The following is a 26,590-nucleotide window of genomic DNA, read 5'->3' as shown; positions in this document are numbered from 1 at the left end:
TTAATTTGTTTTCAAGTTTTCTTCAATTTCAATACTGAAATAAATCTATCCTGTATTAATACCAGGGACCTGATTTTTAAAATGTTAGATGTACAACTGTATATGGTAAGTGTATCTTAAATTAAGTACCCAATTTATACATTTATCAATTAAAAACATACACTGAGTTCTTGGCCCTCCATGTGACTATTTAGATGATTAATATTATCTAGGAAACTAATGGTAAAATAAAATATCAATTAGTCACTCAATGACTATTTTGTATATCTCCAATTTTGAAAAGTAAGCTATCATTGATTAAATATTTGAAGGTATCATAAAGATAGTGAAAACAGGCTACTTTGTAGTAGTGTTTCTTTTGTTTTCTTATTTAATTCTATTGTTTAAGAAGTGCAAATTGTTTGAATTCTTCTTCGTTTAGCTTCCCACAAGAGGGTGATGAATTCTGAGAAGCTTAGATCTATAGAAAGATTTGTCTTCTGAAAAGAATAACAAGGGTTTCAAAAAAAGAGCAATCCTACAGCTTAATGAAATATATATATATATATATATAGTAGTCCTCTTGTAATAAAACTATACTATACTGATTTTGCCAGATGAGAAATTCAAGGATCAGGTCATTTTTTAATATTTAAAAAGAAAATCCAAATGGTATAAGCTATATGAAAATCCAGCACGTATTTTATTTTCCATTAATCGTAACATACTTTGGTCTAATTTTTAATGTAGATACTCTTTGGGAAATACTGAAATTAACTGTTATGTTGGTTGTAATTTTCCGGAACTGGCATTTCCAAAGGCATTCATGATATCTTCCACAGTCCTAACTTGAAGTTAGAGTCTCACTCACCGTGAACACTCCAGTTGGTAATCATCCTTTCAGACTGAATATGTTGAAACTATCTCTTTATACTGTAGATGAAATTCCTCAACAAGCACTTTGGTGCCAATTGACAATATCTTTTTCTCTGAAGAAAGATGCAGAGCCCAGCTCCATGGCAGAATTCATGCATCCATCACTATCCAAGCATGCTGCAGCATTCCAGAGAACATAAAGGAGCGTGGTCATGTTCCATCATTGCCTACTCTTTATCTTAGCTGATTTCCCACTCATCACATAGCTTCTATGAATCCCAGAGCTAAATGACTAATTTCTTTCTGCACTATACAGGCATATACATCTCATGCCATGGTTTCAGATACCTGTCATCCTGAATCTAGAGTGGGACTGAAAAATCCTTCAGGGGATGAATTTTCTTTCCCACAATTAGGAACCTACGTTTAAAAAAAATCTTATTTTTATACACAAAATCACAATTTCTTTTCAGAATCAATATAGAGTTGCATATAATTTTGGCATTCTTTTGACTTATTAGTTTTGATGTTTATTTCTTTGACAGTAAAATGGTCCTCATGGTGAAAACTAAATGTGAAGTTCACAAAACATTTTTGTATCCAGTTTGGAAACCAGTCTATAAAGTAAGATGTACAGCAGATTCATGTGACGAGGCACTGGAAAGTTCATGAAAAAAAATAAATTTGAAAGACATTGCTTGGCCTTGTTTATCTTCTAGATATCATAATCTTATTAATAAATTGTTTTACAGGGTATGAAATTTACAAAAACTTCCAGTGCTGCTGTTTGTAATCTTACATATGTTTCAATAGAAATATATTTTTACAGATATTATTCAGTACATTCCAAAGTGTCTGCATATTTTTTTTGGAATGTATTCTCTAGTCAGACTGATCAGATAACACTGTTCTCTTGCACAATTTATCCCATGCTAGGAGACACCAAAAATGTTATTTTGCACAACATAACTGTCCATACAGTTAAATCTAACAGCCCATTTTCTTTGCATATCCAAAGGCTACCTGATAACTGTGTCATCTCTGTGGCTGTGCTACTAAGTGATACAAGAACTGTTAGAGCTACAGTGGGAATGATACAAGGAGCTGCAACTTCCATACTAGCAGTTCCTGAAATAGAATCTCTCTAGGTCAGTAATATTGTAGTATAGTAGTGTCTTTCTCTAATGAGTGCTGGTGTAACAACCCCTGCAAGGAGCCCATCCATCTATTAAGAAAATATATTATTAGAGGAAAGTTACGCTACCTTGCAGGCAATGAGACTATGCCCAGAGATGCAGCTAGCAAGCAGCTCCTCAAGGGATATTCTCAAGAGATATGAGATATGTGAGTTTTTGCACATCTAATGATTGATAGAAGCCTAAAGTTAACCAATGTCATATCATTTTAAGGAGGTGGTTATGTTTTCTGTTAAAAAATAAAAAATAAAAATGCTGCCATTCTCATTGTTTTTCTAGACATTACTGCTTTCTCTCATAAAAAATTGTGCCTGTCTTTTGGGAACAAAAAAGACTAACAGAGTCGGAGTATGAAAAAATATTTGCTTTTTCCAACTTCCATTGCTGAGACTCTGTAATAGGTAGTTTTCTGCAACAATAAAAACATGGCCTATATGATAACCTGAATAATCTATGTTTGCTTAAGCTCTTAGGACTAAATCTGACAGGAGGCACAGGCAGCATTCATAAACCATTTTAAGTCATTTGGGATTATTTTTTTTTCATTAACAGTTAAAAGTATTATTAGTCTTCTCTTAGTGATGAATTTAGACACTTGTTCAAAACATTGTTGATGTTTGTTTTCTTGGAGAGAATAAAAAACTCTGTGATCCTGTATAATCTTCCTTGTGAAATGAGTATTATTTGCCTTCTTTTGCCAGAAGAACAGTATCACTTTTCTTAAAATAAAGTTTTTTTCTTTTTTTTAGAATTCAAGTTCACTTGAACTAACTCCTGTACTTCCATTCTGTCATCTGGACTCAAATTTTTACTTTAAAATATTTTCCTTATTTTTTCACTGCCTTCTTATTATGCTGTTTTTATCCTTTTCTTTCACAATTTCAAGATACAAAGGTATGCTGTTCCACAGAGGAACTGTGTAAGGAGGATAATACCTAAATACATAGTGATTGCTTTAGTAATCAAGACTTGCTATAAATGTGTTTTCTGATCTGCAGATAATGATTTCAAATTCTGAAAAGAGAGATTAAAAAAAAAAAAGATAGAATTTCACCTGTAAATAATCATACTTTTTAACACGAAACAGTAGCAGCATATAATTTTTCAGATACACTGCTTCCTCCTGAAATCCTCCTCTCTTGTTTATATATCTACACCTTTCTATACATTGGACAAAGGCATGTAAATACCAGCCAAAAAATAAAAAAATAAAAATAAAAAAAAACAGTTTGAACCTTAGGGTTCCACAAAAGCTATCAAAGTAAGATTAAATTAAAGAATGTAAAGAATGCAAACTGAAATATTCAGGGCAAAGTGTTTATGTGATTCCCGGAGAAAAACCTTGAACTTGCTCAAGTTGGGCACTTTTGGAAGGTCCTTTTCCCTCAGAGAGAAATCTTTCTTTTGGTTACAGTATGTGGACATACGGGCAAAATTGTTTCCTGTCATAGCCCATAACATAAAACTGTTTTCCTTTGCATAATAAAATGCCCCGGGCATCCAATCTGACATTCCTTCATTCAAGGTGAATGCCCTGAAGCACAGATTTAGCTCATCTTGTCTTCCTCTGTGTCAGCTAGTATTCAACTATTCACATTAAGTAGAAAAGCTTTAAGAAAGATTTATCCATGAAATTTATATAGCTTCTTGATTAAGTTCTTTTCTTACAAATACAGAGTCTTTTTATCCAAAATCTAAATCTGCAAAAAAAAAGTGAGAACCAAAATGTCACAGAATCATGGAATGATTGAGGTTGGAAGGGACCTCTGGAGATCATCTAGTCCAACCTCCCTTCTCAAAAGGGGTTCCCTAGAGCACATTGCCCAGGATTTTGTCTAGATGACTTTTGAGTATCTCCAGAGAAGGAGACTCCACAACCTCTCTGGGCAACTTGTGCCAGTGCTCTGTCACACTCACAGTAAAAAGGTTTTTCCTTTTGTTCAGATGGAATGTCCCCCAAGAGCATTTTGCCCATTGGGGTGATAGCTCAGACTGACTGCATTATTTTGTGTAGACATCTAAGCATCTTTGACAGTGGTGTCCCACATGTAAGAGTTAGATAGTCCAGATCTCTGACTTCACTGCTAGTACTCAGTAGTTCACAAGTGTCGGAATGGGAACAGATTAGCACAAGCCAGATGTAGACATCTGGGTATCAAATAAAAGTTTCCACAGTTCTTACCTATGGAATCTATATCCAAATGTTAGCTGAGTTATGATTTTGCAAGTATCAGGGGAGTCTGAATTATAGACTGGAATGTGAAATGATAAATTTTCCATGTGAATTTAAAGAAAACTCTTCAACTGTAGTGATGGTTCTTAAAATTGATATTTTTTCTCTATTACTTACCATCATTCTTGGAATCACATATTCATATAAATTATGAATATGTTTGAAGGAAACTCTGGAGGGCATTTAGTTCAACCTCATCTTCAAAGCTCAGGGCAATGCCAACACAGGTTATAAAAACCTCCAAGGACAGAGAGTCCACAGCCTCCCTGTGTAACCCATGTCAGTGTTTACACTCTCATTTTGAAGCATTTGTTCATCTGTCCAGCCTGAATTTCTCTTTTTTCAATCTTTCCTTTGCATTCTTGTCCTTTCATTGTGCACCCCTGAATCTGGTCCATTGTTCTACAGTGCTCTTTTGCCAGTGGAAGACTGAAATAAATTCTTGGTCTGAGGTATATAGTATATTCATAGATACAAACGGAAGTGACCTCACATAGCTTAGAAAAAAAGTAGACTGAGGAACATTCTTACAGGGACTTTCTGTCTTAGTGGCTCTCTACTGGAATTCATTCTTTTTTTTTTACAACCTTACAGCTCCTACCCTCTTCACTGTATGTTTGTTGCAGCTGTACATACAAAAATTCAAGCTGCCTTTCTTAAAGATGTCTTTCTTTCTTGTCCCCAGTTTTCAAAATAATTTAGTTTATGCTGAACAGACACTTATTTATTCCCCTTTTGGTAAAACTGAGGGTTTTCTGGTAGATCATATACCTGTAGAAATGTACACAAAGTTATAACACCTTGAGAAAATGTAAAGAAGTCACAATAACCACAAGTAGTCAGATAGATTTGATTCCTTCTATCAAGTGTATTGGGATATTTCCAACTAAAATTACATTTATTGTCAAACTACTGTACTACCTAGAATAAATGTTTCCAATTGACTTCTGCAACCATTTTGTTCCCTAGCCTAAATTTGTCCCTTCACTCTACCTCTTTGTGACAGACAACTCTCACCTCTCCTGGATTCAACATGGGAACCAAATTCACAGCCTAGGTCTAAAGACAACTTTTGCACTTGGACACCTGTTTTTTCTGAACTATGATTCTTCTTTTTAGATTGCTTTTTTTTTTTTTTTAATAAAGGCAAAAATATGAAAGAAAATGTTAGTATCATTTTTATGATTTTCTCAGTCTCTAAATTCATATTTGAATTGAGTTGAGGCCAGCAATAGTAAAATTCAATTACAAAGATGTTATTATATAATAACTATAAAACTGTAAAAGTAACAACTTATAATGGAAATATTACCACCATCTCAGTTATTGTCATTATTGGTATTATAAATAATGTTGTTTCTTTTTCTTTTCTTTTATTTATTTATTTATTTATTTATTTATTTATTTATTTTCTGTAAAACAGCTTTTATCTCCTCTTTCTAATTTAGAAATACCTGGATAGCTACAGGAATTCATGTGCACTGTGGTCATTAAGGCAGTTATTTTCAGTAAGCATGATAGGCCCTTTAGGGTAATTTTCATATAGAAGGTCTGTACAATTATGAAGTTTCTGATTATCTTATATTGAAGATAACAGGGAGGCTCCACTGGTTTTCATGATTTCATAGAATCATAGAATATCCCAAATTGGAAGAGATCCACAAGGATCATTGAGTCCAACTCCTGGCTCCACAAAGGACCACCTAAAAATCATACCATATATCTGAGAACATTGTCCAATGTGTATTTGTAGTCCTAAAAAGAGTTTAGTTGAGGCTAATTTACAGACTCCATTATCTCCATACTACTGCAGCTGTGTTATTATCCATTAAAGCCTGCTTACTTTTAAGTTATATTTGCTCCTGTACACACATGTATTTCATAATATGACCAAGGTTAGGAGGGAACAAGGGTGTATGCAACACGTTTTTCTGTGTCCAGGGTGCTGAAGCCTTTATAACCAAGCTCCATCAACTTACCTTCCAGGAAGAGCAGAAATTGCAAGTTATAGTGACTCAGTTTCCAAGGCTCTAGCTCTATTAAGGATTACTGAACACCTATGTTTCTGTCCAGTGCCTGCAAAACTATTTATGTAATTTTCATAAGCTGATAACTAAGGTATATTGATGTACCTTAGTATAAGGTGTATAATATATATCATTGTACCTCTGCTTCTGTTAGATAAAGGGAATTTAAACAATCAAGTGATTAAAACAAGTGATTAAAATGACCAATTAATGCGAAACTGTGCTATTGTGGCTTACAATATAAGAGCAAAGAGATACAGGATACAGTGTCCCCTTTCTCCTTTAGCAGAGGGACATCATGTTCTGTATTTTTGTTAGTTTTTTAGGGAATTTCTGAATCTTAGGAAAGAGCTATTCAACACAAAACAGTGCTGCTAAATACTATTTTCTCTTAATTGTCCAAGTGCTTATTGCAAGATAAAGGTTCCCCAGCTCACTGGTATCATTTGATAACTTGATATTTTGTCAGTGAGTTTCATTCTCCTGTGTCCCTTGAATAAAAGACCTTGTGAAGATCTGTGGATGCTTTATATGTAACAACTGGCTATGCAGAAAGTACCCTCAGCAACAGGTTTTAATCTATCTTGAGGTGAACTGTTTTCAGTCTCACAGTTCACATTGTTTCATTTTGCACAAAGAAAAATTACTCACTGAAACAAACTGAAAAGAATTTTTTCTGTCCTGTTTGCTAGATCACAGCTGAGTGGCAATGTATTTCAGTATTGGTTTGTGCTGCAGAAGTCCTAGTGTTCAGTGTTTTCTGTGAACAGGGCGGCTGGGTTAAAAAGTCTGTGGAAGTGGTTGAATAATTTTCCCATAACTTTCTCTACTTGTTAATTCTTTAATATTTTTTGGCACTCCTTTCATCTTCTCATTTTACAATGCCTAGGTTCTATTCCATAATGATCCCCATTCTGATATATTCCAAAACTCCCAGCTTTAGACTTCATTTTTCATTCAGCTTTAGACTGCTATGAAAATTCTAGCTTACTTGCAGCAAAGGTTATTTTCAATCCTTCCTGTATGTGGACAAAAAAGTAACAACACTTATGAATTCCAAATGACAAAAATAAGTAGGGAAATATCTCCTGCATCTCACTTTTTTTTTTATTAATCTTAGGGTTCCTTGGGATTACATATTGATTCTGAACACTTGCAACTGACAAGGTGCCGACTAAGGTGTCTTGTGGTTTGGGATTTTTTGTGTTGTTTTCTTTATTTTATTTTATTTCATTTTTCCAGAGATGATACTTTCTCTTTTTGCTATGGAAACTATTAGAGTTTCTGTTTGAGTGTTTCACAGCCTAGTAGTTGGAGGGGAAAGAGTACCCATGGGATTATCTGTGTTTGCAAGCAAGCTATTTATAATTCTCAGCTACATTTATTTTAGTGTGTGTTCCAGAATGGTGACAATATTTGGACTATGCATTCCCAGGTAGAATATAGTACTATTTCTCTATCGTGAATAGCTATGGTTACCTTTTACTTATTGTCTGTGGTTTCTGAGAGATTCTATTGTTCTTTTGACAACGCTGATGAATTAATTCACACTGTTTCATAGTTCTGTGACTCCTATACTGCAAACTCCATAAGACATTGACTTAATGACCAACACAAGTACAACGTTAAAGTGTATCTTTACAAACATATTGAAACTTGGAAGTAGAGAAAACAGTTTATTTAATCTTACAATAAATTTTGCAAAACAGAATAGCTTAGATTATCATACTTTAACTTTTTTTTTTTTTTTTTCCAATTTATAAAAGACTGAAACATAGTTGACAATGATATGGACACAGAAATACTATTTGCTATGTTTTCTTTTCTACAATTTGGATAAAAGTAACATGCAAGTAATTGAATAAAAATACTTGTATATATGACTTATTTTGAAATAAGAATTATACCAGCAATAGAAAAAAAAATCTTGCCATGAGAACTTAGATGGAAGCATGACAAAAAAAAAAAAAAAGTAAACAATTTTTAACCTGAAAAAATGTTCATTTCCCTGTTATCTTTCACATATTCCATTAATTGTATATTCCATTGTATATTCCATTAATTGTTGTATATTGTAATGGTCTCTGAAAGATATTTTCATATATTTTCAACTGTTTTTATATTGTTAAATCATTTGTTTTCCTTTGAGATTGATAATATGAGCAAGGCATGAATAATTAAGAATGCTGGATTGCTTGCAGGAGAATCTTCTATTTACACAGGCTAGCCCATACTGCTCAACACTCTGATAAAACCCATCTGACTTATGTAGATAAGTCTGATACCAGATGGCACATGCTGCATGCATGGACGTAGATTTCTATGAGGCCAAATGTTTTCCTTCAATTTAACCAACCAGATGAAGGCATATTTTCCACCACATCTGGTCAGTCTTGTGCTTCCTAAATACAACCATTTGTAAAAATATGCACACATTTCCTTAGTGTTGCATGCTAAGTATTAACAAAGAGAATGGTTAATATGCAGACTGACATTTTTAAAAACATATTTTAATTTTAAAGAGCTATCTTGATGTAATTCATGTAATAATGACCCCTAGAAGGGAATCTGAGATTCTGAGGCATCTCACTCCAGTGAGATCTCGGCAGCCACCCGAAGGCAGTTGTACATCTCCTGCGGCAGGTCAGCCCGAGTGAGATTGTTTCCATCCAGGCGCAAATGTGTGATCTTGGAATAGGTCAATGGTCCAACAACCTTACAGAAACTGCTCAATGGGAACTCTGAAACAAAGGGGACACAAGTAAGAGAAAGCACAAATACTTAAGACAAATAGGACAAAAACATTATTTTTCTGCCTTTTTTTTTTTTAACTTGGAAACAGTAACTTTCTATTTATTTAATTTTATTAATTTAATTTAATTTAATTTAATTAATTATTTTATTTATTTATTTTATTTTATTTTAATTTAATTTTTTCAATATTTTGTGTGAGCTTACTGGGACTTCAGGGGGTTTTGTTAGAGAGCTTCACATTAATTGTGAGAAGTTCAGAATTTCCAGATTGGGCTTTTCAGGTGTTGTGTGATTCCAGCATCTATTTAATTTTTAAGTCTTCAGATTTTATTTAGAGGCTTAACTTGGTATTTAAGAGAAAAAAAAAAAAAAGAAACGTTAAGGCAAGGAGGAAGGAAGGAAGGAAGGAAGGAAGGAAGGAAGGAAGGAAGGAAGGAAGGAAGGAAGGAAGGAAGGAAGGAAGGAAGGAAGGAAGGAAGGAAGGAAGGAAGGAAGGAAGGAAGGAAGGAAGGAAGAAAGGAAGAAAGGAAGAAAGAAAAGAAGTAATAAGTTTCTGGAAAAGTTGTACGTCTTATCCATAAGAAGAGGCAGTCCCCTCTGTATGTTCGTAAAATATTATTTTTGGAATGTTTCATTTTGACTTACTAGTTTTAAAATGAAATTTGGGCTGGGGACAGGGATTAAATTGTACATTTAAATTGTATAACTGAACCTTTCCAGAAAAGCAGGACTGCAAGTTAAGTTTAAAAGTAAAAAAAAATTGTAAAAATATTTGTATTTATTGCAGTTCACATATCACGCTATATAAAGCCTCCATCCAATTGAAATATGGCAGGTTTTGAATGGAAATTGTATCTTATGAGCAGTATTAACTGTAAGCAGAAAAAAAATACATGAAACAGAGAAATTCTGTGCTCAGTATACATAAGCACACATACTTATGTATTGTATACCTCTGTCATTCAGAAAAGATTTATCCTCAGGAGAGAATCTATGTAAATAAACCTAATGTCCACTGTATACCACATTGTGTAACTCTGCAAAGATAGTTCTTCATTCTCTCTGTTCCCTTTGATTCAGACACTGTCACCACTCAAGAACCAATCTGAGAGACTTGATCCTCTTAAAGTTTTTGTCATTGATCAAATGTTATAAAATACTTTTGTGGTACAGAGGACCAGCTCTCATAATTTCTGAGAAATCAAGGTAGGGTTCTCAAAACCAAAAGCACTTTTGACTACAGGTCATAGGTCATTAATGGGTTTTTGAAAACACCACATTATATATCCTTTCTGCATGACTATTTATCTCATTTAAGAAAACAAGATGACCTACATTCAGTTGTAGTACTAAAGGAAGTAGAAGAAGTATCTTTCATATCTCTACTTTAACCTCAATTGGATTCTTCCAGAACTGACATTACAATAATCTTCTATCATTGATGAAATATTTCTTGTGTAAACTAAGTATAAGTGTACACCCATCTCTAAAGGCAGATCTTTAAAGAATGACAGTGTAGTTAATTTGTTAGAGACAGAGAGATGATGTTGAAGAAAGGGTAAATGTTTGAATATATTTCACAAAATAAGGAATCTTATGTGGAGACTAGGAAATGTATTTCAAATGTTAGATCTTGATCACCAAGACTTTTTAGACTAAACAACAACAACAACAAAAATCCTAGATTTTAAATATTTTACAACCTTGTTCTGGAAGGGCATCCTTAAAAAAGAGGCATCCTTAATGGAACAAGTATCGGGCAGTCCAGATTGGAATATTGTACAATATTAAACTTGTAGACCAATTCTACTACTTTACCAGTTCAAAATGTACCCACTGAAGTGCACTGATGATTTTCATGAGATAGGATCACGCAATCTAAGAAAAAGTTATAAGATTGGATCTGTGTGGATTTTGTTGTATGAAAACAAGTTTGCTTGGCCTACAGACTCTACCATTTATTATTTAGGCCAAGGTCTCTGGAGATTGTTTGGGTATAATTTGTAAACAGGTAAATAAATATGAATTTTAATATATATGTTTTTCGTTTTCTAGTCTTTCATGGAAAATAAAATGATACAGTAAGTATAATTTTATTAAAGACCATTTGTTTAAAAGTTTTCAAAATTTACTTGTTTGTTTACCATACCGTTACTTCTGAGCACAAGTTCAAATGTAAATTTAATGTGCGTAAGCAACAAAGTTTATTACTGTTACCAAAATACCCAGCTGTGCAGATTGTTTATGAGATTGAGACAACTTTGCAAGCAGATTCAGATTTAGTCTTCACAGAAGTCAAAGGAACTCTGTCATGGGCTTCAGTGATATTTGGTTCAATTTCTTGGTGCAAAGTGTATGTATTTGGGTATTAATTTATTATACAGTTCATATAATTGTCATTTGTAAGAAGCATATTAAAAATATTTGTTTTCTAATTGCATCTATATTAGTAGAAAATTAGATAAGTGTTTCTTGAAAGTGCACTCAATGTGCAATTTCCTATATGTTCTGTATGGAAACTGCAATCAGTGAAACTGAAGCACGGTTGCACATAAAACATTACTAGTTTACTTCCTCCTTTATTGAAATGATTCATGTTCCAGATGTTCCTGCTAAAATATCTTTCTGAATAAACAGTATTAATGTTTAGAGGTAAAAAACATTGAATTTTGCTATTAGTATGACATTCATATTTTCCCTACTCAGAATTTCTGCATGAGTCAGACAAAGAAATAGTTACAAGGATTGGATGAAAGTTGGATTTTCACCTGAACAGTTATTTTCTCACTAAATGTGTCTGTTCCCATAAGAAATTCTGTCATTTTAACAATATTTATATAAGAAATATCTAAAAAAAAAAAAAAAGAGAAAAAAAAGTAAAAAAGTCAGGAGAAGGTTTGCCCTCTGCTCTCATATACCCATAGAGAAAAGAGCATAGAAACATTTATTTTTTTTAGAATTTATTTTTGACTATATGCTAGGCAACAGTATATCCCTTGCACATCAGGACTACAAGCAGCCTTAAGCTGAGGAAGGTTAATTGTGTTAAGATTTCTTGTTCAGGTGTGCAATACAGCAGAAAAACTTAATGGGATCAGCAGTTCTAGTCATCTTTTCTGGTCTGTGGTCCCATAGTAATAGTATCTGAGTCATTGCTGTACAGGCCACTGTAAAAAATCACTTTGGGATTGCTGGAGTACTTCACATAAAAGACCACAAAGCATCTCTACAACTAACTGTGTTTAGAGTAATTAAAATTATGGTACAGCTACTGATCTAGCCAATGGACTGCAGCAGAATATGTTGTCCTTTGACTGTCCCCTTGAACATTTTCAAGTTTCCTCTTGTAATACTCCATTCACATGATATCTTCTAGCTAGGAATTCATGTGAAAGCAACTGTTTCCTTAATCCTTCACAAATGAAATATGGAGAAGTCCATCTGTGGACCCTCTTCACTGATCCTCATTGATATCTGTAACTGCAGAGTGTATTTTTGCCTTGAGCAAACTATAATAATAAATATTACAAATATGTATTTAATCCCAATGCAATCCTAAATCATGGGAGTAAACCAATGTTATTAATTGGGAAACTCCACCCTGAAATTATTAAAAAAGACATACTAAAAGAAAAGAAGATTCAATCTTATCCATTCTGGATTTGAGGTATGAAGAGAGCAAAGACATTTATAAACCCACTGTGGTCCTATGCTAGCTCGGAGGTCCAACTAGCATCAAGTACAGTTGACGGAGTATGCTGTTGATACCTAACTTGCACGCAATACTGTGCATGTGCTTCTATTTCTTAGTTAGAGATCAGAGGATTTATTCTGAATTTGTCTTTATTTCTCTTTGTCTACCGCTCCTCACATTGCAGTGGGATTAAGACAGAACACTGAAGTGAACTTGATTCTGTTACAAATCTTTCAATATATATTTACATCAACTTTTGTTCAACAATCTTGAAGTCACTCAAATTCTCAAATATTTTTTTTTTTTTTAGAGTAATTTTATGGCAATGCAGAATGACTGTATCAGACCTGAGAGACAAAACTCTTGGACAATAACTTAGAGAAATACGTCCTTTCTTTTTGGTAATGTCAAAACAGGTGGGACTCTTCCTCAAATACTAAGGTTAATCAATAACCCTAAAGATACGTGAGAAAACAGGAGACAACAGCAAATGAAAAACTCTGCAGAAATACGTTTATGTTAGCATTCAGTATAAGTGAAAACTTTAAGCTATGTAAGCACTTATACCTTTTAGGACAGATTATCATGAGACCTAAAACAGCAGTCTCCCTCTCAGAGTATATGAGTACCATGAGCCATAGTATGGAAGGAAAGCTGACTTTGTTTACAGCCATCCTTACACAAACCTCTGGAAAATGAGAATATTTTATTAATAAGCAACATATTATTTGTTTGGGGTTCAAAGGGCAATCAAGTGAATTTTTAGAAAGACTAAACACTCAAAACTGTCATTTAAGTATAATGAATAAAGAACTGCAAAGGTTTTGCTCAGCACATAAATAGTATCTCCTTAAAAGGAAATGCTTATTGCTTGTCCCACATTGATTATTAGTATATTAGGGAACACAATATTGTGCCTGTCAAATTAGATAGCCAAGGAAATCTATTAAGAAAATCTGCTACATTTCTTTTTCAGGCAAAAGAGTAAATCAGAGCTCTCTTGCATCAGTCCATATGGTAGCAATGAAAGTGCAGCAGTAGCCAGTCCTACTCCTTACACTGTCACCCTCTCCTGCTGACCAGTATTTTGGAAATACAGCTTTCATTGAAAAGTGTATTGCTGTCATGGTTGCTCAGAAGTCCTTGGAAACATGAACAGAAGGCAAAGTTGGTACCTGGGTATCTTGCAGAAGGCTCAGAACAACCATTCTAATCAGTTAAAATTGCCTCATTTAACTCAGGAGAAATTAAATATCAACAGCTCTTTTAGGAAAGAGAGAGTATCTGAAAGAGTTCTACAGGTTGCTGTATGTAGTACCTCACGTGGAAAGCATTAATTCATTTTTTTTTTCCCTCTTCAAAATAAGGAAATGATATATAGGGAAAAAAATCATAATATTGAGGAACATGCGAAACAGTAAATAACAAACAAAAGGTCTTGCCTTCTCCCAGGTAAGATAACAATTAAAATATTTTGCTGTAAAGGCCAAGTCTGTATTGAGTAAGGAAAAAAATGTTTCTTAGCTAACACTGATATCCTAGACCCCCGATGGATACAGATAAGCAGATGAGGATTTTATGGTTTATAGTTTATGCTAGCTAGCAGGATGATGTAAGTCTTCTATCAGAAATGCTGTATTTGACCATACTACCTCTCCATGAGAGGCCACTGCTGACAGAGATCCAGCTGGAGAGCTTCTGACATGAAGGTGGGGTCTGCCCAGCTCTATAGTATCTCCCTCCCATCCCAGGATTAGGACAGCCTTCTAAAAGCTCTGTCTCAGCAGAAACCTCCATTATCTCATACAAGGTGTGGCTGTTATTGATTTTAGAAGGAACTGTTTTAAAATCATGCTTGAATGGAGACAAACTTGACAACTAATCATATGATGTGGAAAATGGGAATGAAAATAGAAAGCAACAGGATCAGGATTTCAAGATGGGTTTGGAAAAATACTGTCTGTAAGGGGGAAGGGGAGGAAAGGGGAGAAAAAATTATATATATATATATAAATATATGTATATATATATATAAGCTGCTTCATTGTCTCTTTTTCATTGTGCCTTGTGCCTACTACCTTATGAATTTATTGACCTCTCCTTCTCCCCTCCAGAACTTTCACTGACACTCTTCTGAAAGGTTGCACATACTGTAGTTTTACTCTCAGCTATCTTTTTGTTGACTTACAAATTATGACTATCCTCCGCACTGATTAAACTTTTCCCAGAGTGGTGTCTGTTTGTTTGTTTGTTTGTTTTCTAAATTGTATATGTGCACTCCATTGACTTTGATGGAGGTACTTCAGTGTACCTGAGACAAGTATTTGGCAAATAATTACCATATATGTATGAAAACATAATATTGTGTCTTTAAGATTAATTTGTGTAGCTAAATGTCTGTCTTTTAATATCAATGTGAGCAACAGTAAGAGAAATGTTAGCCGGTTACATTTATTTAAACTGGTTGAACTACTCTTCCAGATACTTGCATCAACCATTAGTGTCTAGATAGTGGTAAATGGTAAAGAAAATATGCAAATTTAACTCACTGTTAATTTTGTTGACTTGGAGGTAGAAGTTTTCAAGATTCTCACTGACAGTTGGAATGCTCTTCAGTTGATTGAAGGAGAGATCCAACTCAACCAGTGATGTGATATTGAAGACGTTGCCTGGTATTCCAGAATCTGTTAATTTATTGTGGGATAAACGTAAATATTGCAGGGTTTTAAAACCTTGGAAATACTCATCAGGAATGTTGGAGATCTGGTTATTGTCAAAATACAGCATAAGCAAGGAGTGAGGCAGTCCTGTTGGTAGCTTTGTGAGTCGATTGAAGCTTAAGTCAAGATACAAAAGTGAATTCAGGCCTTTAAAAGCCCCAGAAATAGAATCTGCTTTCAGCTGGTTGTTCTGGAGGTGAATGACAGTCAGATTTGCCAGCCCCTCAAGTGCACCGGGATTAACTTTTGTGATCTTGTTGTGACTTAACTGCAGGTCATCCAGAGTTTTGGGGAGTGGTCCAACAGCTTCAGTCAAATTGTTGTAATTAATGTGAAGTTTCTTCAAATGCTTTAGTTTAGAGAAGACTCTTCCCTTAATTTTTGAATTTTCCAAATGGTTGTGATCTAGGATCAGCCACTGTAGGTCTGTTACATTATCAAATGTGTTTTCTTCAATGCCCTCAATCATATTGTTTCGAAGATAAAGGTATTTTATTCCACTTGGTACAATTGGAATGGTTTTCAGTTTAAGATTGTCACAATACATTGCAGTAGGGTAGCTTAAAGGACAATTACATTCTGGAGCACACACTGCTGAGGATGGCCCAAAAGGATCATAACCATAATCATCTGCAGGACCATAGTCATATTGGCAAAAAATGCCACTAATCAACACCAGAAAAATGGGCAGTGAGTTTAAAGTCATCTTTGAAATGTATCTTGTCCCTGTATAGTGGAGGGGGATAAAAAAGTTACAATTCTGATTTTTTTTCCAACAATATTTGAAATTTTAGAACACAAAGAATATGATTCAGAACTAATCAATTCAGGCTTCCCATATAAAGCTATTAAATAATAAAAGTATATTACTTTGTTAGTAATGCGCAGTTGCTATTACGAATTTACAGTCCCTGTTTTGTTATAAACTGCCTTTATAGTGTGAAACTGAAGGTTATTCTGCTGTTGCAAATAACACATTTTTAAAGTCATACTGCAGCCATTCATCAAGTTACAATAAGGATGATAATGTCCAACTTTTCTAAACTTGGCACAGAAGAGTTTCCAATTTTGCTGAAGGCCATGTTCAGAGATAGTTTTGCCATTTAAATTCTATCAAGCTTTCATTGCTATTACTAATATGTTAGAATTCCTCATTTTTAAATAACGTGGTATTTTCTATTAAGTTCAAAAAGGTCAGGAAAGTTACAAACTGAGAGGGATGGTCTGCTATATAGTTTGTTGTTAAATTCCAGTAGCTTGAAATATTTTATTCTCCCATTTCCTCTAAAGAAAGGTGGGAATGTTTCATATTCAGAATAACAAACTCATAGAAACATAGTGCATGTTCTCTTGGATCTGTCAACCAGTACTACATATAGTACTACATATGGTGCATGAGTATAATCTCTATCTAATAGTGGTCTACAGTGGATCTGATATGACTGCACTTCAGATAGTGTAAGTATTCTTGCAAAGTCGATGTATAACAATGATTGTGATAATTACATTGTGTCACCATTCTAAATAAATAGATCAATAACATACTTGCTTTGCATAGGTGGCCTTCTAGATCACATATAGCTAAAGGATGTTTTAGTGTCTTTGGGTATGTTTTGTTGTGATACAATATGAGTGATCTCACCTTACTTTTTAAAGGCGTACTTCATAAGATATTAATCTATTAGTATATCACAATCTTCATAGATTAATATCTTGACAATGTTTCTTACTACCTACATGGAGTCTGTGTTATAAAGTCAGTGAACTAACTTTGCTTTTCACTGGTGAAAGTGTACTCAACTACTGTTTAAAGAGTGAGACAATTAAGAATATCCTTAGAACAATCATGTTCTCAAGTAATTTCAGACAGCATGTGGAGCCTTTAAACAGACCACCAGGCATTGATCTCAGATCTAGGCAGTCTTCCAGCAAAGTCAGCCTTGTTATTGGCACTGTTTCATGGAACACAGAATTATACCTAACGTTGAAATGCAGGATCATTGCTAGAAAGTCTTCTTTAACTAAATTGCCTTGCTTTTATTGACTTGATAAAAGCCACATAACAGCTCAACTAAAGTAACTCTAAGCAGGGCCTATTGATCTAGTGCAGAAAAAGGACTTTTTTTTTTTTTTTAATTTGGTCAATCACCCCAAAAGCCCCTCTGATGGATATTAAACGTTTGTCTTCTGGATGAATAGGAGGATTGCATATCTTTTTCCATGGTGTTGGTTTCATCACATTTACCTAATTACAAACTATTGGATAGAGAATCAATCAAATGTGAGTTGTCAGTGTAATTTTCTTTGTTCTTTATTACTGTATGGGAACATGAAAACTCTATCTTCAGTCCCCTGCTGGTATAAGTAAGTACGTCTTCTCTGAAAGAAAAGTTACATTGACAAAATTTACCTCAAAATCTGGTCATATTTAGGTATTAAACATTAAGAACAGAAGACTAACTGCTTCTGTATTCAAAATATAAAACACCGTAGAGAACTTATTGGACTACGTTCTTTGGCCTTACAATGACATTTTTACACATCCTCCTTAATTTATAGTCTTTCTGATAAAGTAGGATAAATTTCCTATTTTAAATTCAAATTCTATTGCTCTTGTATTTTCAAATTATATTCATAATTCTTGATTTATTACTGAGGCTGACATAGTATTATATATAGTCATTATATAGGCTGACATAGTTATTTTAAAGAGTATAAAATGTTTAACTACTCTGCAAAATCCTGGAAGTAATTTGGAGTTAGACAGCAATTTTTTTGAATGATTTTATCAAAAATTTAAAAATTTAGATGCCATTTCCTTAGTGCAAAGCCATAAGTGTATGTGTCTGACATAAAATAGCACAGTAAAGTAAATAGTGTAGTTAATTTATTTATTTATGTATTTATTTTCATTCACGCTTCTAAATGTTTCTGTCAGAAATGTAAGATGTCTGTACATGACTGATCATATACACATGCTTGGTTGTTACACTGAACTATATGAATTCAAAAGATAACATCAGAATATGTTCTTAGATGTTTATCTTATAAGCATTCTTGAATGGATTGCTTGTGTCTGTTCTACTCAGTTATGTTGTAAAATACCTGTGAAAACATTTATGAAGTTGCTCAGGCAACATGCCAAAACATACTAAATGACAAATCCACAAATCCACAAATTTGGAAAAATGCTTACTATAGTAGAGTAGACAAACTATTCAAATTATTTTGGAACCTATACTGCCTTAGTTCTAAAATTGTTGTGAAATAAAATAAATATAAATTTATGGTACCACTATAATTAATATAAATATACCTTAATTCTGCAGCTTAATGTTTTACACAATTTGCATAAGTTATCATTAAGAAGTTTCAATAGGATATTTCAAATGTGCCTTAAAAACTAAATTATTCAAAGTATGTATAATTTTCCTCTTGTTGTTTACTTCATTAAATATTTAAGTGTCTGGATGCCTTGTCTTTTTGTGAAATGAAACAAAATGATTTAACAAACAGAGTGCTATGGAGCTATTACTAATAGACTATGAATGAGTAAGTAAGGAATGAATAGTCTTAAAAAATATATTTGTACTGTACATCAATTCTTCTTTTGAAGTAGAACAAAACAGACTTGAAATGAGTGCAAGATTTATGCACAAAACTTGAGGTCATTTTAGGGAAACTAGAAAAGTAAATGTACTAAACAACTGTTGATTTGTGTTCAATTTACAAATTGGCAAACTTATCCTGACATGTTTTCACATTCATATTACAGCTACGTTTAAATAGCTTAACATTACAGTTAAAACATGCAGAAACACTTACCTTACTGCCTTGAAGCTGCTTTCGTTAATTCCCAGAGCAGATGCAATAAGGGACTGTATCGACCAATATATGCTGTAAACAGTGTCAGGAGGTAAAAGTCTGCCAGATCCTCTGTGTTACAAGAGAAGAAAAAAAAAAAAAAAAAAAAGCCCTAGTCACGCTGTTCTCTGAAGCTGCTATGTCATCATGGTGATCTTGTGGTGTGGCATGTACAAAAATGCAGCTCTCTAATGAAGTGCAGGTGGATACCATATTTTGTACAAGGACAACCCATCTGCTCTTCCTGTGGGATGAGAGAATGATAAGTGTTCAGAAACCTGAAAAAGTTTAGACCACTAGCCACAGCCTTATACAAAGATTTTTTGTATTTTAGAGGGAAAATATTTTCCTTTATAAAACAAATTGTAAACAGACTTTTGTTTCCCAACTTATTTTATACTGCTAGACATGAGTTAACAAATAGCACTAAGACCTCAGTGCTGCTGTATTTCTTTAGCCAAGTGACTCATTCATTATTTTTTTTATTATTATTTTTTTTAATATCTTATGTGCACATTAAAACATCCTTAATAAAACTTTTAGCTTAAGGACCAGATTAACAGATGTAAAATTATCTTTGAATTACAACCTTTTTCTCAGCATTAAATAAGGAGTTCAAAGTTTGTTCTACAAAGCTTAGGAATTTACATGGTCTGTAACATTTCTTTGGTGATTAAATGCATGTCTGTTTAGTACAAACACATCCGAGGAACTTTTTTTTTTCAGCAGTTACTGTAAACTCACTTTATACGTTTGTTCATTTTTGCACTTACGACTTTCTCCTGCTTTTCAGAATCTGGAACTACTCAGCTTTACATTGTCTGTTTCTCATTCCGTGGATATAGTTCAAGAATGCATCTTACAGCTTGGAGGAGAATGTTATTTTCACTGGGAAATGCCAAAAAAATAATGCACTAAGACAGTAACTGTTTAAAGTGGATCCTAATGTTTCTGTGAGAACCTTCCCTTATCTCTAATTGGATATCTTCCCTTTTTATGGGATGCAAGCTCTCTGTTCTAAAGTTGGATGGAGACAAATGTGCATACAGAAAGCACATACATTTTAAAGAACCTTGGGTGTTTAATTACATATAACTGTAATTATCAAGTTTCTTGTTGTTGGTGGTGGTTTGTTTGTTTGTTTGCTGTCTGTTATCACCTGTATGGGGTAAATTGCTTTTTCCATAACTTTTTGTAATCCATTCCTTTGCTAAATTTAGTTTTGTCTTAACTCACATGATAATGCAGGGAATGAGACCAGCTACTTCTGTGGAAAGTCATGGTACAGGATTTAGTTAGGCTGGAGAACCCTAGCAGTGTCTTGCAGCAGAGAAGCCTGGATGGGGGCTTCCACTGAGATCTGATGATGATGCATCTGGGCCACCATGCCTGTGGGGGTCACTGGGAGCAGGGAAAGGTTGGACATAATTCAGTGCCCTTCACAGAGAATGTGAAAGACACAACATCGTTACAGCCCCCTGGGCTACAATTCCTGTTTCTGCCATAACAAAATTAGCATACAAATTTACGCAAGACAGAGTACCAAGTATCAGTTCAGTTCTGAGGGAGTAAATTTTACTCTTTTGATGTTCTGACATCATGCTGGTCACTGTGGCATGGGAGAGCCATTTACATATTAAGAAACAGAGGCTGAAGACAGACCATAGCTACACTGTTTGAATGATGTAAATCAGTTAAATGGTTAAGAGAATGTGAAAACTCCTCCCATTTAAAGCCATGGGATTGCCATAGTAAACTAAACTAAGTAGGTGAAATGTGCATGGGATCAGGACTGGAAATGTAAAAGTGGACAAAGCTGTTGTTGTCCTGTGCATGGACAAATGGAGACCAGATGGAGTTTCTCATACACAGTACGATACTTATCTGAAAATAACTTCTTTAGTTTCAGTTGACCATGGAAAACCTAAACTGTAGCCTTGACTGCAAATGGAACAATAAACAGGAGTATTGAGCAAATGATCTATCTGGAATAAAGAAAACATTCTGAGTACAGAAAGGGATGCCTTGGAGTGTCTGGGGAATTGCTCTGGGGAAGAAGGTACAGCAAACTGAGCAATGGTGAATAACATTTGTAAAGACAATTTAAAAATCCACAGGAAAGATACTGGATGTATAGATTCAGGGCTTCGTGTCCAGACATGTACAGGGCTGGAGAGGGCCAAGAAGTCTGGTAGATCTTAATAAAAGGATCTGAAAGCAAACCTCACTGCAAGCATATCACTTTGCTGTAAGTCAGATCTAGCTTTCAGGAATTGTGAGTTACAATACCACTATTTTCTGTCTTCAGTCATTAGTGATAACCCTTCTGCCTTTTCTCTCTTGTAAAAAGTACCTTCTTAATAACCCCTCCTAATCTGTGGTTTGTTTTTTTTTTGTTGTTGTTTGTTTGTTTCTGTCCTAATTTTCTAAAAATATTCTAGTTGCTGAAACTTAATAGATATTACCTATGACAACTGCTTCTTTCTAGTCTTAAAACTGTACATATCTGGTACTGAGTAGAGTACATCAGTGCTTAATTGTGACTAAACTTCAACTCTGTGAGTACTTATTCAGAAGCAAGTACCGTTTCCCTAAGAGCCAAGAGATTTGAGTGATTTAAGAATATGATATCTGGGTTCTAGAACCATATAGCCCCAGACAGTGGTTGTGGAACTTTTCAAATTGCCACATAAATGGAGTTTTAATTTTTTTCACTGTTCTCTTTTAATTTAAATATCTCTCTCAAAATGAAATGAAGGCCAGTTCATTTTAAATGTCTATTTTTACTGCAGCAGAAGGTAAAGAAATATCGATTAAGGAAAAAGTTCATTCCATGGGCACCATAACATAACCCACAAATTATAAATAAATGGTACGGTGTTTGTTGTGAGTTATTGCAAATGTGTGATGTTTTCCACATCTCTACATAGTAATTGTATAGCCGGTGAGCCTATATACAGATAATAAACAAAAATATGATATTGGCTCAAACCGCCAGTAATAATTAGTTAAATGTTTTTGTGAAATTCTGCAGCACTTTGAAAATATTGCTTAAGGCTGACTCATATCAAATGAGTTCCACTAAAAACAATTCAGTTCCAGATTCTGAAGGCTGTAGGTGCTTATTATTTCTTCATCTGAAAACTTCCTTTCCTCCAAATTGAAATTTTATTTATTCAGCCTCTACAGTGCACTTACACGTTAAATGGAAATTTTTAGAGCACATATTATAAGCATTACAAAATTTGTGGTGATCCAAATCCTTTTTTCCCTTTCTCCTAAAAAGGAAATAACAGCTTTGGAAATTTACAAAAATGGTAGTAGTGGTACAACCTATTAGCAGACCACAACAGATATTTTAGTTGAATATGGATTTTTGTTTTTGTGGTTCTGAGGAATTCCTTACTGTTTTACTTCAGACTTGACTGTGTCTATATTTGAGTACTCTCCATTGCTTTTCAGACTGTTTTTTGTACTAATCTGCACTTAATTCGACACAAATCGTCAATGACAAAATTCCTTTTAGTTGATTCAAAACTTGACCACATCTCTTGTATGTTAAGAGAGACTAAGGTTATATTAGCCTCTATGTTAGTAGAGACTAAGGTTAGTAACTGTTTTATAAACATATATAAAGTCATGTAGCCTTGGAACATGAACCAACTCAGATAATTCTAAAATAAAGAGTATGAGAAGATATCAAGGAATTTTGGTGAATTTCTGGGAAAGTTGTGGTTACAGTTAAAAGTTACAAAGTATTAAACAGCACAGATAACTTATTACAGAATCACAGAATCACAGAATTGTAGGGGTTGGAAGGGACCTCAAGAGATCATCGAGTCCAACCCCTCTGCCAAAGCAGGTTCCTTAGAGCAGGCTGCCCAGGTTGGCATCCAGACGTGCCTTGAATATCTCCAGAGAAGAAGACTCCACAACCTCCCTGGGCAGCCTGTTCCAGTGCTCCATCACCCTCACTGTGAAGAAGTTCTTTTGCATGTTGGCACAGAACTTCCTGTGCTCTATCTTGTGGCCATCACCTCTTGTTCTATCCCCACAAACCACTGAAAAGAGGTTGGCCAAATCCCTCTGTCTCCAACACCTCAGGTATTTATAAACATTGATGAGATCCCCTCTCACTCCAGGCTGAACAGACCCAAGTCTCTCAGCTTTTCTTCATAGGGAAGATGCTCCAGGCCCCGTATCATATTTGTGGCCCTCCACTGGACTCTTTCCTGGAGATTCCTGTCTTTTTTGTACCGGGGAGCCCAGAACTAGACACAGTACTCCAGGTGAGATCTGACCAGGGCAGAGTAGAGGGGGAGGATCACCTCCCTTGACCTGCTGGCCACGTTCCTTTTAATGCACGCCAGGATCCCATTGGTCCCCTTGGCCACGAGGGCACACTGCTGGCTCATGGTCAACCTGTCATCCACCAAGACCCCCGCTTATAGGGAAAGAAAGATCTAGGCATGGCAAACTTGGTTAGCTTACTGACTAACATTCATATATAACAATGCTCTACCTTCATAGACCTCCTTTGAAAATCATTAGCTTCTTGCATCTTCTTTTAATTTAGACATTACCAATGTCTTTCTTCATTCAAATCACTAAAGTTTAAGGCCAGGAAGGTTGTTGCATCCCAATTTGTCATACATCGCAAAACATTAAACTTTATTCTGTTTCTGCTGTATTAAATCCAATAAAATGTCTTTGCCTACATATGATCCAGATAGCATATAGCCATGATCTAAGACCAAAAAAATTTTAGAGTTTTTTAGTTTGATGCAAAAACCTTTCACTTGTTAAATAAATAAATAAATAAATAAATCGTTGGCTCTGGTAACTCTTTTTCCTAACAGATGAAAGAAGCTGTAAGGCTTGCTACCATTAAAGAATACCTTCTAGCACATGGTCATTTCTTAATCTTCCGTTAGATCATCAAGAAAATAAACTAAAACAAACAAACAAAAAACAGACTAAACACTTGATCTTCTGCCTTCCATTTTAGCTATCCTTTCCGTGAAGTTTTTTTTTTTTCCTTTTGCTACAGCTATATGTGTCACTATTTTACACAAAGATGAAGATGCCTTTAATTCCTCCTTGTTCTTTGTTATACAGCCAACATTTGCATAAGTGGTTTTTGTGACTTAATGGTCTTATTAGTTCATTTCTGTGTCTTTTTTTTCCATTACGGTTTCCCTACTGGAAACCGAAAATTTCCTTACTGAAAAATAAGAGTTCCTTACTGGAATTGGTTTCACAAGCTGGCAGGTTATGATGGGATACTCAGCACTGTCCCATTTGTGGGCAGAGAGTTGCTTTCTGAGGCAAAGTTGGACATTGAGACTGCCAGTTATGTAAGTTTTATTTATCAGAGATTTCACAGTTTTCATCCTTGTGTCTGCTAGTATGTACTTCCAGGTATCACTCAGTAATGGGGGCCTGATAGAAAAGAGGACCTGCTCAAGTTGTGCAGACCTAAGGCATCCCCAGTCTAAATATTAGTTTTACTGTTTCTCCTTCAAGCATAAACATCAAGCAACTTTAGGTTTATGAACTTAACAGAGTTGCCATGTTATCCAGGAACAGTAGCTCCCAGTTCATAGAGCATACAGGGTGGTCCTGGGGATTTGGCTCCTTATGTTTGTGCATGCACCTGCAGCACGCAGCACGTGCTGGCACATCCTGCTCTACAAGACCTCAGTGGGAGTGGGAACTGCTTCCTCCTGCAAAGCTGGCTAGCTGTATCATGCTTCTCCATGACACGCTGTCTACAACTAAGTTCCAACAGGGATTTGAAATAGACAGGTGAATCTGGTGAATAAAAAATAAATAAATAAAAAATGCAGGGCTGGTGCTGCAGTCAGGGATTTGGCTACTTAGACCATTGGACTTGCTTTGAGAAACCTGGTCTACTGGAATTAGATGGGGTCCATCTGTATGAGGAGGGAAAGAACATCTTTAGTTACAGACTTGCCAAGCTGGTGAAGAAAGCTTTAAACTAAAGCTACCAGAGTAGGAGAATGTTGATGCTGACATTAACTATTGCTGCCCATAGATGCAGCACAAAAGTATGCCAACCAGTAAGTCAGTTTCATTAGAGGTCCAACTCAAATGCCTCTATGCAAACTCACACAGCATAGGAAATAAGCAGGGTAAACTGTAATTTTTATCCCAGTCTCAGGGCTGTGATATTACAGTCCTCAGTGAGATGTGGTGGGATGGCTCACATGACTGGAGTGCTTGAATGGATGGCTACAGGCTATTCGGGAGAGATAGGGAGGGAAGAAGAGGAGATGGGGGTAGCCCTCTACTTTAGGGAAGGTCTGGAGTGTATGGAGCTTAGTTATGGCGATGAAAGGGTTTAATGTCTCTGCGTAATGATCAGAAGAAAGGCCAACAAGGAAGATATTAAGGTAGGAGTATGTTATAGACCAATGAACCAAGCTGAAGAAGCAGGCAAAATATTCTGTAAGCATCTAGAAGTGTAAATCACTAGCACTCATTCTCATGGGAGACTTCAACTTCCCAGGTGTCTACTGGAAATAGGGGAGAAGGAGAAAACTAGGAGATTCATGGAATTTGTGGAGGATTACTTCCTGTCTCAGGTGATGAGGGAACTTACTAGGGAAGGTGCTCCACTGGACCTCGTGCTTGTTAACAGAGAAGGTCTCAAGGCTGATGTGATGTTTGGAGACTGTTTCAAGCACAGTGACAATGAGATGATAGAGTTCTCAGTCCTTGGGGAAGCAAGACTAGCAGTCAGCAGAACTGCTACTTTGAATTTTCATAGGGCTGATTTTATCCTATTTAAGGACCTGGTTGACAGGTCCCTTGGGAGAGAGCTTTAAAGAATGAAAGAGTCCAGGAAGGCTTAATATTCCTCAAGAAAGAAATCCTGAAGGCACAAGAGCAGGCTGGCAGGCTGTCCCTATGTGCTTAAAGGTGAGCTTGTGGGATAGAATACTAGCCTAGCTAAATAGACAGCTTCTTCTGGAACTTGGGAAAAAAAAATACCTTTGGAAGAATGGAAGAAGGGGCCAGTAACTGAAGAGGACTACAAAGGTGTTGTGAGGTTATGCAGGGAAGAAGTTAGAAGTGCCAGAGCCCAGCTAGAGCTTAACTTTGCAAAAATGTTTTTATAATTGCACAAACAAGAAATGGAAGATTAAGGAGAATCCCCATTCTTAACAGGCGGAAGGGGGGAAACATAATGACGAGATGAGGAAAAGGCTGAGGTACTTACT

The 26,590-nt window shown here is 35.1% G+C and overlaps 1 protein-coding gene across 1 annotated transcript; it reads right to left on the bottom strand.

Moving 5' to 3' along the window:
* Positions 1 to 7,974: 7,974 nt before the first annotated feature.
* Positions 7,975 to 19,603, bottom strand: LUM (lumican). Its single transcript, XM_080579935.1, has 3 exons — positions 19,305 to 19,603; positions 15,309 to 16,205; positions 7,975 to 9,052 (listed from the first exon to the last, which is right to left on the bottom strand). Exons 2-3 carry the CDS (start codon positions 16,183 to 16,185, stop codon positions 8,898 to 8,900), a joined length of 1,032 nt encoding a protein of 343 aa, XP_080436061.1. The 5' UTR covers positions 16,186 to 16,205; positions 19,305 to 19,603; the 3' UTR covers positions 7,975 to 8,897.
* Between the last annotated feature and the right edge of the window lie 6,987 nt (positions 19,604 to 26,590).

Source organism: Anser brachyrhynchus (assembly GCF_964034855.1).
Source record: "Anser brachyrhynchus genome assembly, chromosome: 1".
In the NCBI taxonomy this organism is placed as follows: Eukaryota; Metazoa; Chordata; class Aves; order Anseriformes; family Anatidae; genus Anser; species Anser brachyrhynchus.
The sequence above is the reverse complement of the archived record's forward strand: the minus strand, read 5'-3'. Positions and strand labels throughout refer to the sequence as shown.

What these genes read in the sequence shown, in the direction of transcription:
- LUM (XM_080579935.1), bottom strand. Translation starts at nt 16,185, where the DNA reads ATGACTTTAAACTCACTGCCCATTTTTCTGGTGTTGATTAGTGGCATT. An exon ending in CCAAGTCAACAAAATTAACA is followed by an intron (nt 9,053 to 15,308) that starts GTGAGTTAAATT and finishes CCTTTGTTTCAG; the next exon opens with AGTTCCCATTGAGCAGTTTC.